General features: G+C 31.4%; 1 protein-coding gene across 1 annotated transcript; it reads left to right on the top strand.

Annotated features, from left to right (window-relative positions):
• Nucleotides 1–4481: 4481 nt before the first annotated feature.
• LOC139520985 (mytilin-3-like) lies at nucleotides 4482–11173 on the top strand. Its single transcript, XM_071314105.1, has 4 exons — nucleotides 4482–4602; nucleotides 7303–7376; nucleotides 8130–8388; nucleotides 9026–11173. Exons 2-4 carry the CDS (start codon nucleotides 7319–7321, stop codon nucleotides 9237–9239), a joined length of 531 nt encoding a protein of 176 aa, XP_071170206.1. The 5' UTR covers nucleotides 4482–4602; nucleotides 7303–7318; the 3' UTR covers nucleotides 9240–11173.
• Nucleotides 11174–13152: the final 1979 nt, after the last annotated feature.

Raw genomic sequence — 13152 nt, 5'->3', positions numbered from 1 at the left:
ACGTAGATCCGATGTTCAGGTGTCGTTTTAGGAAGCCGATTGTTTGAGTATAAACATAACCATTTTTGCCATCGACTTCCTTTTTACTAAAGATTAAAAAGAAAAGAATAATGAATTATTTTTTGGAATAATGTTAAATCTATTAAAAGGTCTTACCTAGAATTTATAAAAGAAATATACAGTGATAGCAATTCCTTAAGTAAATTGAAAATCTGTTGGTAAATACATAGACTGTATAAGCATTTGTCTAGAGACAAGCCACACGCTACTAGTGTTGTTATCGTTGAATCTGACTCGACCCTGCTCAACCGGGAAACGTCCAGTGACGTTTAAAAAAGAAAGGAGAGGCTAAATAGAAAAAGAAAACTCCAAACGGTCGGGATAGTATTTATCAATCTCGTCAAAACTATTTTTAAACTAGGAAAAAACGTGGAAACTACCACTACAAGGTGGGAAATACAATAGCAAAACGGAAATGGAATCTGCCGTCTGATGGTAACTGGTTCTCGGCTGACAACTACACTACGTTTGGGTGTAGCGTAATACAAGCGGATTGCAGTTTAGTCTGATGGCAGCAAAAGAGAAGAAATTAAAAGTCCACGGCGATATTTCCCTTCAAAGTCACAACAATCCGACTCTCAGTCGATACCGATACGTTATTATGTGTTTTACATTTGTCATAACATATTTTTCTGCTATTGCTTCTTTTTTTCCTAATTGAATAAGTTCATAGGTTTTTCTAAATCTGTTTAGTGACAACCACTATTGCAAATAATAATTTTTCCATTGCTAAAAAACATTTTTGAAAATATAGAATTTACGGTACTATAGTGCTATTATCATACTGTGAAAATATTATTTTTTAACTCTAAGCATATGACAAACTACATTTTAACATCATTAAAGGACAGTAATTGCCCAGCAAACAATTCAACATTTTAAAAACGTTTTATAAATGTTTTGTTTTGGTTTCTAGAATGTTTTATTGAAACGTTTTAAAAATAAAAATTTGTAGACAATTATCAATGTTTCAAAAACATTTTGAAGAAACGTTATATGGAACATTCAGAAAACGTTGAAATAAGGTATACTACTAATATATGTATTCGTTTGAACACACTTGGTCGTCTGTACTCTTCTAGTGTACTAGTTAAAAGTACTTTTACAAATACGAAACTAGGGCGTTTTAAACTAGTTTCTTCCTGTATGTGCGTTAAACACACATTTCACACTTCATTACATATATATTTATCACAACACAATGGTTCTTCAACTTATAACTAGAATCAATCACCTTACGGAAGTAAAATAAATGTCAATCACTTTTAGAACATCAGTAGAAACAAAAGTCATATTTTATCAAAATAGTCATCATTTTCTTTTAGATCTTTGTAAAGTTTTTTTCTATCGATTTCTTGAAAATATAAAACTTAAAGATTAATCGAATACTACGGTCACGGTTGATCACGGATATGTTTTCTTTGTCGTTTCTCTGATCCCGTTCTCTCGTCCTTACGACATATCATACGAGTTTGTGTAATATTCAATGAATGTGTTCGTTTTATATGCATACTCATAATATTATGATTGTATGTAGTACCTTTGTAATATGGAGAAGACTTCATAAGTACATTTTACACGTGTCTCCTCTATGTTGCTTTGATTTAGCACATAAAATCAAGAGAGAGGAATGATTTTTTTTTTGCAGCTAAATGTTTTTGTTAGCTACAACTATTATTTTCGAGTGTCTTGATTAAGTATTTTTATCATGTATTTTTGTTTGGTCATAGAGATATATGACCAGTATTCACCACAAGTAATCTTAAACCAAACCCAAACCTGAATGTAGACTATTTATTGTCCCTCAGAAACAAAGGATGGGGTTTGAAACGAAATTGTAAATATAGTGTAATGTATACAACCTTATAAAATTGTATTATTTGCATTGATAGTGTTAAATAATCTGGGTATTGTTGTATCAAATGCTGTTTGTGATGCCTTCATTAGTTTAAACATATTTATTTATAGTGGATTGGGAAACAAGTTTTTCAACTTACATTAATCCCTTTCCACTTTGCGGTAGTACGCCATACATGAGTGTGTTAAACTAGACATATATGACATAAAATGGTCATTTTATGCATAGTTTTTTGACACAATTAAATTAGAATCAAGGCCTTAAAAACAACGATAGCTTATCAAAATTTACGTCTTGGTATAAGACACCTACTGGCAAAAAATAGTTTTTGGTAATGCCTTGTATTATATCTAAAAAGATTGCCAGTTTCTTTATTATTGTACTTTTGCACGAAAAGTAAGAAGTTAAAGGTCCTAAAGCAAATATGATAGAAACCATTTAACTGTTAATAATGATGTCTATAGACTAATGTCGAGACAAAAAAACATCTCTAAGATGATATCTGATAAATATTTTATACTTTTGTGATTTTCGAATTCAAGCTAAAAACCAACAAGGTCGCCTTACCATACATTTATTTTTACTATATACTATCTAACCTTAATCATCAAAACGCATTAGGTGTCCTATATGATTTTCAGGTATGCATGACTGTTACACAAACAGATTGAAAAATTCTTTTTTAAAGTTCAGTGGCAAGTATTTCATGCAGATGCATAATTAAAACACATATAGATTGATAGATGCTTGTTTAAAGTTCAGTGGCAAGTATTTCATGCAGAGATGCTTGTTTTAAGTTCAGTGGCAAGTATTTCATGCAGATGCATAATTATTACACATATAGATTGATAGATGATTGTTTAAAGTTCAGTGGCAAGTATTTCATGCAGATGCATAATTATTACACATATATATTGATAGATGCTTGTTTTAAGTTCATTGGCAAGTATTTCATGCAGATGCATAATTATTACACATATAGATTGATAGATGCTTGTTTAAAGTTCAGTGGCAAGTATTTCATACAGATGCAAAATGCACACGAAGAAGATCATTTCATCAAATGCGTTGTAGTAAACCTCAAACTACATTACAGCGGATTTCAGTGAGTATGTAGCTAAAGGTAATATCTTTGGTTAGCTTGATTGCTAGCTTTAAACCGTGAAGTCATTGATAGGTAAGGTAAACTACCCTCCTTTAAGAATAGACTAGTCCGACAGATAACCAATCTATCTGTCTGTAAGACTAGGCTACTTCTAAAGGAGGGTATAATACCTTACCTAACAATGACTTCACAGTTCTGGTAACAAGCAAGCTAACCAAATATATTACCTTTAGCTACATACTCACTGAAATCCGCTGTAATAGTGTTTTCTATATACATTAAGTTAATTACTTATTTCAATTTTAGATAATACTATCATATGTATTATGTCTTCTAAGACAGATTGCTTATTTAGCTGCTCCTCTGAGATTATTATGGCAATTTTTAATGTTGTGACCACAGAGGTTTGCATGAACTATAAATAAAATATGGGCGGCTGCGGGGTCTTTTGTTGTATTTGTATGCATCAACCGTCATTCATGCCAATTAAAGTACTTGTTTCCAACTAGGATCACGAGCATGCCGCCGTTTCACCAAAAATTTCCGACTTAGTAATAATTTTGATTTTAATTTTTACACTCAATATTATTAGGTCTCAAAAAGAAACAATAATTACGGAAAATAATGTGTATGTACTCAAACAATTCCCGAGAGCACCGTACACCAACTATGTTGAATATATATTTTCGTTCAGACGACGTGTATATTTTATATCAGCTGTGTCACGGTAGCACCTTCTGGTCATTTCTTATTACCAGTAAATCATTAAATGCGGACAAATTACATTTTCATATTGATTTACGGACAACACTGAAATATATTCTTGGACAGCACAAACTATCATAAATGTCAAAAATATCATTAACGACTTTTGTCGAATGCACATATTGAACAAGGATGTATAGTTTGCTTACCGATGCAACAAACAAAAAAGTATTCGGTAGAAAAAAGTTTTGATGGTTGTGTTTTTAAAACAAACACTCCAACAATATTTAAGGAAAGCAATATATGTTTGTTTGAGCATTATAGATATACATTAAACAAATTAAATGTTGCGAATTGGTGACATAAGTCAGAGGCTATCCCTTTGGCCAAGTTTTTATTTTTGTTATCGCTATATGCAACTTAATTTAAACACAAGTAAAAAGATTTTTTGACAGCAACAAAACAACATAACAACTTCAAAAGATATATATTTAGGTTCACAAACATGTACATTTGTACTTTAATTTCTCTCAGGAAACAAAGTATTTATACCTATTCACCACAATATTAACCAAAACTATTAGCAAGATACATAAAAGACAATTACCTCTAAATGTATTATCTAATAAATCAATAGTCTAAGATTTGTAATGATGATGCTATAACAAACATATTAAATATGTCATTTGACACTTATGATAGTGAATTAACAGTCGGATATGGCCCTGTTTAATTATTCTAATCATACCTATAGGTGGAGCTAGATTGTCATCCACTTAATGAAGATACATGCCACGATGTTACATTAAAAACATCTGCAGTGCATTATTATCATCATAGTTGTAAAGGACGTACGTGATATTAATTCAGAAAGGTAAGGTATAACGGACTAACAGTCATTTTACAAGTGGTGTCGGTACATTTTTATTTCTGATATACAACTTTTTGGAATTTTGGATCCTCAATGCTTTTCAACTTTATACTTGTTTGGCTTTATAAATATTTCGATTTGAGCGTCTCTGATGAGTCTTATGTAGACGAAACGCGCGTCTGGCGTGCTAAATTATAATCCTGGTACTTTTGGTAACTATACCATTTAAAGCCAAATTCATATATTAGGAGGTAGATGCTATCATTTGATTTTAAAACTATTGGTTTGTTTTATCACTTGCGTCACCTTTTTTTTAACGGATACAATAAATTTGGCCATAGAATCAAATGAAAGTCATGCAGATTATGAAGAATATGCAACGGAATAACGGCTCTTTTGACAAAAACTATTACGAGTTAAAAAAAAACTATTGACTTATCAACATATAAGAAAGTCCTTTACATTTAAGTATGAATTACGCCATGATCGTGAGGTTTCTTGTGAAAAGAGTTGCTGAATATGAAAAAAAGATTCAAAACTTTTAAACGATGCTAACCGAGATTAATATGTTAAAATGTTGGGTATGACTTAGAAATGCACTACATTGAAAGCTTGTAGCCTACTATCAAACACTGCGAAACATTTTGAATGACAATTTTTGGATTCAACCTGACCAGCATTTCTTGCCTAATGCTTTTTTGCGTGTTTGTTCTAAATTTATTACTCGTACTTATGATATATAGACAAAACTCGATTTCCATATATTATAAAATTTACAATTATAAAAACAATGATATTTTGTTCTATCTAGAGCTGAATATTGGTTTAAAACATTACTAAACTATTAGAACTAGAACTAAATCTAGTTTTATGGCAAACTGCTATCTTAAATAAATTTCAGACTACGATTTCAAGTTCTAACTACTACATATTACTTATAAATTGAGTTTAAGATACATTAGGTTATAAAAGAGTAACATCAATGTACAACTTTTAGTATTATTTCGGTTATTATTATATAAAAAGGATGTGGTATGGAATGACAATAACTATGAGATAAAATTTTGTCATATATCTTTGGAAATGAACATATTTCTGAATCAGAAAACGCTGATAATAATCTCTTCTTTATGAGGTTTCCACCAAACGGGGCGTTTAAATTTGTACAAGTTTCCAATGTAAAGCCAAAGCAGTGCAGTCTCTATTTAAGAACAACACTTAAATCTTGCCCTTATGGGCACAAAATGGATATGAGTTTCAATGTTCCCTATTTCTCTTTGTTAGCATTATAATCAATCATTTATTACTCGCTGACTTCTGCATTTCAGACAAAAACAAAAACTATTAGGTAAACAATGCAGTTTTATTTGTACCAAAATGTATATTCGTGGTATTTTTACTATGTACATATGCAAAAAATAGTTAATTGATTGCAATAACTGTCAAATCTTCTGAAAAAAAAGAACACAATATTTACATTACTATATGAAAATAAACAAACAACAGGGAAATGATCGGTATAACTTATAATTAGTCATATCATATAGACATCAGACTTATTAATATAACATTTTAAGCGGTAAAATACCCCCTATTTTTTTCGAGACTATTTATAGAATCACAGATTCTAGAATTCAAATATAGAAAAAATGTTCAATCGGGGACCGAACAACGAATGCGTTTAGCGTATGCTTTCATCATCGGAGTTGTTCTGTCAAAAATTATTATTTTCGATATTTTAATTCTTGAATTAGTTAAAAAATAGATTTTATTACAATTCATTTATTGAAATTCGATCGAACATACAAGGAATGGTACCGTTAATTTTTTCTTCGCATTTTCAATTTGTTTTGAGGCAACGTGCGCGCTATATCTCTATATTATCTATATACCGGGTACAACTAAAACTGCATAAGAGAGTAAATGTGTTGTATTCTATTCCGAGAGAAAACAATGTGTGTAATGACATGTACTTACAAAAACCAATTGTATATCAAACATTTTACGATAGGTATACACATGTAAAGGCACGTGCATATCACTTTTCTTCAGACGAATATGATGTTCTATTCAGAATCCAATTCACTTAAGAAAACATACATGTACTGAAATAACACCAATACAGAATAAAGGGATGTATAGTAACAATTTAATTTGTTTTTAGCAGAAATAAAGACGATGCTGACAAGTCAACCGAGAAGCACAAATTTACAAATAGATTTGTTTAAGCCTCGGTCACACCTTACCGGATAGCATAATCGGACGCCTGACGGACATGAACGGATTGAAAAAAAGTTATCCGTTAGGCGTCCGTTCGAGCTATCCGGTAAGGTGTGACCGAGGCTTTACATAGAAAATATAAAAAAACCCAACACGTTAATAATTAATGCAGGTGTTGGTTTTTAAGATACTGCTAATAATAACTTTTTTATTTTGTAAATATTTACAGCCTGCACTTTTTGTTTGTTTTGTGTTTGTTTTATGGTAGTTTATGGACATACTTACTGTCAATAAAATCATAACGTTGAACCCATCAAGTGTAATTATTAAGCGTCAACTATAAAGCGTAGGCGTCAACTGTCTATGGTATGAAATATTTCTTCTGTAGAAGCCCAGTGATTTATTTCGTCATTACGCGAACCACAAAGCTGACCACATCTATGTGAGGATTTGACCATATGGATTTTCTGTTTTATTTTTCAGACATACAAGTTACAAAATGTTGAAAGGGATTATCCTTATTGTAATCATTCAGGTCGTAAATGCAAAACATTTCGGTAAGTATTGAATTAGTCTAAAATTGGGAAAATTGCTTGATAAAGTTCATGTTTTCGTGCATCAATCATAGATTATACAGTTGCAAATTTAACTCGCATACCAAACATGCAAAGGACCTTGTTATTTGCACCTGTTAAATTATAGACTGATGCATGCAATTATAAAAAAAAAGAAATATTGGTATTTACAACGAATCAGTAAATTAAGAATGAATAAGAAAAGACTTAATTTCTTTGTACTTATGATATGCTAAACATAAAAATGCATCTCTAACAACAAAATTAAAACTTTTGTAGTCAGAAAGTATTAAACAATATGCAACAGAACTGTCCGTAAATTTATTTTTGTATAATGAGTCAAGATATTCAAAACGGATAGTCCCTAATCAAATGACAAAATCGAAATCTCAAACTCACCAAACGAATGGATAACAACTGCCATATAATACCTGACTTGGAACAGGCATTTTCTTATGTAGAAAATGGTGGATTAAACCTGTTTTTAAAGCTAGCTAAACTATTTCTTGCGTTTGATAACACTTGGTTTTATTCACCTCTAAACATTGAATTTTAGTATGTAAAGAAAGCGCGCAAAAATGATATCATTGTCGCATGGAGTCTTAAAATGTTATAACATAAACACATTCTGAAATTTACCTTTTAGAAAACTACTTTATCCTTGCTTATACACATAAAATACAACTATATTGATTACTATTGGTTTGATTATGATTTTACTCATTTTTTTTTTAGCTTTCTTTGGCCAGCCGTCATACAATGCATTCAATAGGAATAAATTTATGACGGATTTCATGACGACATTTAACCAAATTATGAGTTTGAAACAACCTAAGATACCACAACCTAAAAGTTATCCAGGTTTCCCGCCATTGTTTCCATTTCCAGGGATAAAAGGAAAAAAAACTGCTTTCAAAACCATTGATTTCAGTGATTTGGCTCCTGGTTCTAAGAAAACTTTCAAAGTTGACAACGGACAAGGAATAGCATTTAGGTATGAAATGATAAGATTAAACACGTGATAATATAGAAGTTAAAACACATTAAAAGATATGAATAGCTTATTTAAAGCTACACTTGGATTCACACACCTGAATATTCGTTCCCACAAAAACATATATAGAATTAGCCACATCATTTCTTTTAAAATCTAAGATTATAAACACTTTGATGCACTGAAAGGGCAAAAAGTATTTTATGAGTCATTTTAAAAAGAAAAATACATAAATAAAATGTACTAGAGTTAGCAGTTTAAGAACTGTGATATATATTTATACAATGGCCCTTAGGAAACAAAGACTGAAGTCAGAAAATAAAGCAAAGTTTCAAATAGTTTCTCCTTCAACATTCATTAAGATAAGGATTAAATAACATTATAACGTTTCACAGTTCTACTCCGTGAGGAATTGTCAAAATATATGTAGTTGATACTTAAATACAACAAGATGGTGCTAAAATAAAACCGCAGGCTTTGTCTGTCGTTAAAAATATGTTATCATACCTTGCTTTAAATGAAAAGACTCTGGTTATTGGACATCAAACCTAATATCTGTATTATCCTTAATTCAAACATTAAACGAATATAATACAAAATAATCAAAATCTTAATTCGGCATTTTATTCTTATACAGGAGTAAAAGCGGAAACGGAGGAGGGATGTCTTTTTCAAGTGGAACCGGAAACGGAAGAGGTTTTGCTTTCGGAGGAACATTGGATGGCCGTAATAATGGTGAATTTGTTATGAGTGAGAGTGGTCCAGGAATGAAAGGAGGAAAAGTTACGTATTCAAAGGGTGTTCCTAAATTCGCAAAAGGACTATTCAGCATGTTTCCCTTTTTAAAATAAAAGGGGTCCCGATAGGCTAAGATTATCATTATGTCATGATACACCAATGCTGTATACTCACATACTTTTTGGAGAAACATTAAAACACGGCTATATACTACTTGCATACATCCCAGTATGGCGATAACACAAACAGTCACTGTTGTGTAATAACTGTGTGTACTACATGTACAAAACATATACGGTTGCTGCTTCATGAGCAGAAAACAGTCAACACCTGGCAGCTTCTACCTACATTCAAATTAATGAGACCGAGATATTATGTTGACAATAAGTAAATGAGATTAACATTAATATACATAGTGCTATTTTTCATATGTGCCATAAATTATAATAATGAGTGTTGGTTTAACCATGTACATTTATTATTTTACAGTTGATTGTATTCTTACTTGTACGAGATAAACACTCATCCAACCATACAAAAAAGAAGGTTTTATAATAGATATTTATTTTTTGTCAGTTCTTAACTTCTGATATTTACTATGGTTTTTAATTATAGTTAATCAAATTACACTTTTAAAATGACATTCAATCAATTTTCAAAACACATTTGATGACCTTTCACAATATTCAATTATTTTAAACTAACAGAGTTGCAAAACACTTAAATGAAAGTACGTTTGTTTCACACATGATCCCGTAACGTTTTGACGTCATAATACAAAATATTTGATACCACAATGGAAAAGTGATTGTTGTATGATGTCAAAAGTTCAAGCGTTACAGATTCTCGGGTCAGCCGGGATTAGCGATAAGGTGTATGTATCTCGTACATATAAGCTTTAAGAACATTGTTCGTCGTTTGAGTAATCAACAGTTGTGATTACCAGTTTCATTTAGTTGTTGTAGACTGAATACCTTTACTAACAGATATTTAACACGTTAAAACAATTAACTAACTAACAAAATCTACAAAGATATCGTCATTAGAACCTGTGTTATGTTTTGTATGTTGAAAGTTTATTTTAAATTGTTGAATGTGTAGATTGTAATATATTTTCATTTTGTATTTTCATGTATGTTGTAAATTCCTCTGTTAACCAGTTGTTATATATTCATTGTTAAGTTTGATATCGTTTCATTTTCTCATACGTTGAAAAATTATCTGGACTGATGTGCATGAAACTACTTAGAATAAGATTAAGACTTGTTCCGAACGGACAGATTTGTCTACATGTCCGCTGATAAATTAATACTACGATTGGATATTTTAACTGGAGTGGTTTTATGTATATCAGCCCTGTTCTTTACTATAATTGCTGACAGTTATACCTTTGTTATTATGTAACTGCTGTTTCGTTGTTATTACTACTACGTTTTCCCGCCAGATTCTTACGTCCACAACAGTGACTGATTATGTTGTCAGCTTCACGCTCAGTCATTTTACAAGCAAAGTAAAACTTAAATACGAGCGTGTTGTTTTAAACTTTAAAAACTATCAATACTTCTATAAAAGACTTGAAAAATGTTAAAGGGAGAATCATCTTCATTTACACAAAAACAGAATAAGTAATGTATGATGAATAGTAATATTTCGTCGAAAAATTAGAACATTATTCATATACTCATTCCCATTTTAGACCTCAGCAGCCACGCCTTGGTCTGACTTGAGAGGTTCGGGATGATATCGGGACATATACATCTAGTATTTATAACCATGGGTATTATTCTTTATTTGTTTTAATAGGAAGAAATGTTTTACCTTAACAGTTTATAACCAGACTTCTTACTGCAACTTTGATTCATTTTCCATTTGTATATGTATTTTTCTTTATCATTGATATTGATTTTAGATTACAGAAGTATCTTGGATGTTTGTTAATTTATATTAAAATAATTTTTATTTATTTGGCTTAAAGTCAGTTCTGTAGATAATTTACTACCACATTGTACTAATTCCTTGCATGAAGAATAAAGGATAAACTATTAAATCTCTTTTGTTAAACATATTATCATCTTGTCTAATTCGAAAGTTACCCTTTCGGAGTACCTGAGATCACCACTAGGTTTTGGTGAGGTTTATGTAGCTTACTAGCCTTTAGTTTTCTATTGTGTTTTGTACACTGTATTTTGTCTTTTTTTTATTGCCATAGTATTGTCAGATTTGTTTCGACTAAGGAGTTTGAATATTCTTTTGGTATATCAACTTACATGATCCTCTTCGTGCGTACTTGCACATGATGCCACTACCAATGCCCTCCACTGTTGCCTGTCTTGTGCCCTTCTTTCTGCCTCTCCTCATGCCATTCCATTATTTCTAGTTCATTCTCTATTGTGCTTTGCCATGTTTCTTTCGGACTCCGGAGACACTCTTTCTCCCCCTCCGCAGGTGTACATCACAGGGCTATCTTTGTTGTGTCATGTTTGAATATTCGTAGAACATTGCAAATCCATTTCAATCGCCTTTCTTTAATTTCAACTCTGATATCTCTTTGTAAGGTTAGGTTGTACTGTACTTTATTACTTATGGTATTTGGTCAGAAGATGTTGCAAATTTTACCAAGTTTGTTGAAGTACGACATAATAACCCTCCATGAATCTGCACCATTTGGCAAAACGGATTTCACATTGCTATTATAGATTTTGATTTTCTTGGACCTGGAAATTGATGTTGTTTTCCATATTGTTCTTAGTCTGCGGAAAGAAGTTCTGAAATTTCCCGTTTCTTCTATGTTGTTTCTTTTAAAAGAGGGGCAAAAGATACCAGAGGGACAGTCAAACTCATAAATCGAAAATAAACTGACAACGCCATGGCTAAAAATAAAATGACAAACAGACAAAACATACATATAGCGGGTTATTTTCGCGGGGTGTAAATTTTCGCTTATTTTCGTGGATAGAACAAAATCGCCAAAATAAATTCTACAAATTTAAAAGTGTACATGCAATGGTATTAATAAAAGTTTGGACTCTGTCAAAATAATAACCGCTAAAATGTTTCGTATACTTCATTCAATGAAAATCGAGAAATTTAACACCCGCGAAAAATAAATATGTACAGTAGTACAAAAGACACAACATAGAAAACTAAAGACTTAGCAACACGAACCCAACCAAAAACCGGGGGGATCCCAGTTGCTCCAGAAGGGTAAGCAGATCCTGCTCCACATTTAAGTGTTATTGGTTGTTTTTTTTTGTTTTGTCATTTGTCCTTTTGGTATTGTTCGCCCTCTTGTCTAAACTACGAGCGATTTATAGTATGGCATTGGACATAGATACTTGTATTATGATGAAGACAGTATATTCAACGTTTGATTCTTTTCTTGTTTGATTGTGTTGCTGGGTTACTACTACATTACATAGTTGTTTTTAGATTTTTCCTGATGGAGACTAGTTCTGAAAAGGCGTTAATACAAGTTTTTTTTTTTTGTAACTTTGATGTAGCAATCAGCAACGACTTCACAAAAATAAACAACAATTCCTTAATAAGACAATAAATCACAACCTAATAAAATTACACAATAGAATTTATGTCATATACATAAATTCGGTTATTCTAGTGGAAAGTTTTAATCTCGTCCGTTGCAGTGCTTTCCTTTATAAATTTATATGTAGTCGGTTAGATGTATAGTGGTGACGTCAAATTGACGTTAGCGTTCTTTTTAACTTTGAGCTGCAAGTGAGCAGACATGTATAATTACAGAGAGAAGTATTTTGTAAATACCCACCCTCCATCCCCTATGTTTAGTTAAAACATGTAATTTTGTTTGGGTACTGCTTTTTTGTTCTTTTTATTTTCAGGTACATGTATTTACTAGTAGTTAGAGTTCCAGTATGAAAAATTCTTCTCCATTGATGATTTGCCATGTGATGTCAATAATTGAAGTAGTCAGTTAGATGTTGGATGTATAGAAACATTTGATCGTTAAAAAGTGAAAAATGTGTTTGGCAACTTCGCTGCGTGTGATAA

Source organism: Mytilus edulis, chromosome 4, assembly GCF_963676685.1.
Source record: "Mytilus edulis chromosome 4, xbMytEdul2.2, whole genome shotgun sequence".
In the NCBI taxonomy this organism is placed as follows: Eukaryota; Metazoa; Mollusca; class Bivalvia; order Mytilida; family Mytilidae; genus Mytilus; species Mytilus edulis.
Note: the sequence above shows the minus strand (reverse complement) of the source record. Positions and strands in the feature narration are given on the sequence as shown.

Excerpts from the sequence above, each read along its gene's own strand:
- LOC139520985 (XM_071314105.1), top strand. The coding sequence starts at position 7,319 with ATGTTGAAAGGGATTATCCTTATTGTAATCATTCAGGTCGTAAATGCA. Across the intron at positions 7,377-8,129 it reads CGTAAATGCAAAACATTTCG|CTTTCTTTGGCCAGCCGTCA; the intron begins GTAAGTATTGAA and ends TTTTTTTTTTAG. Across the intron at positions 8,389-9,025 it reads GGACAAGGAATAGCATTTAG|GAGTAAAAGCGGAAACGGAG; the intron begins GTATGAAATGAT and ends ATTCTTATACAG.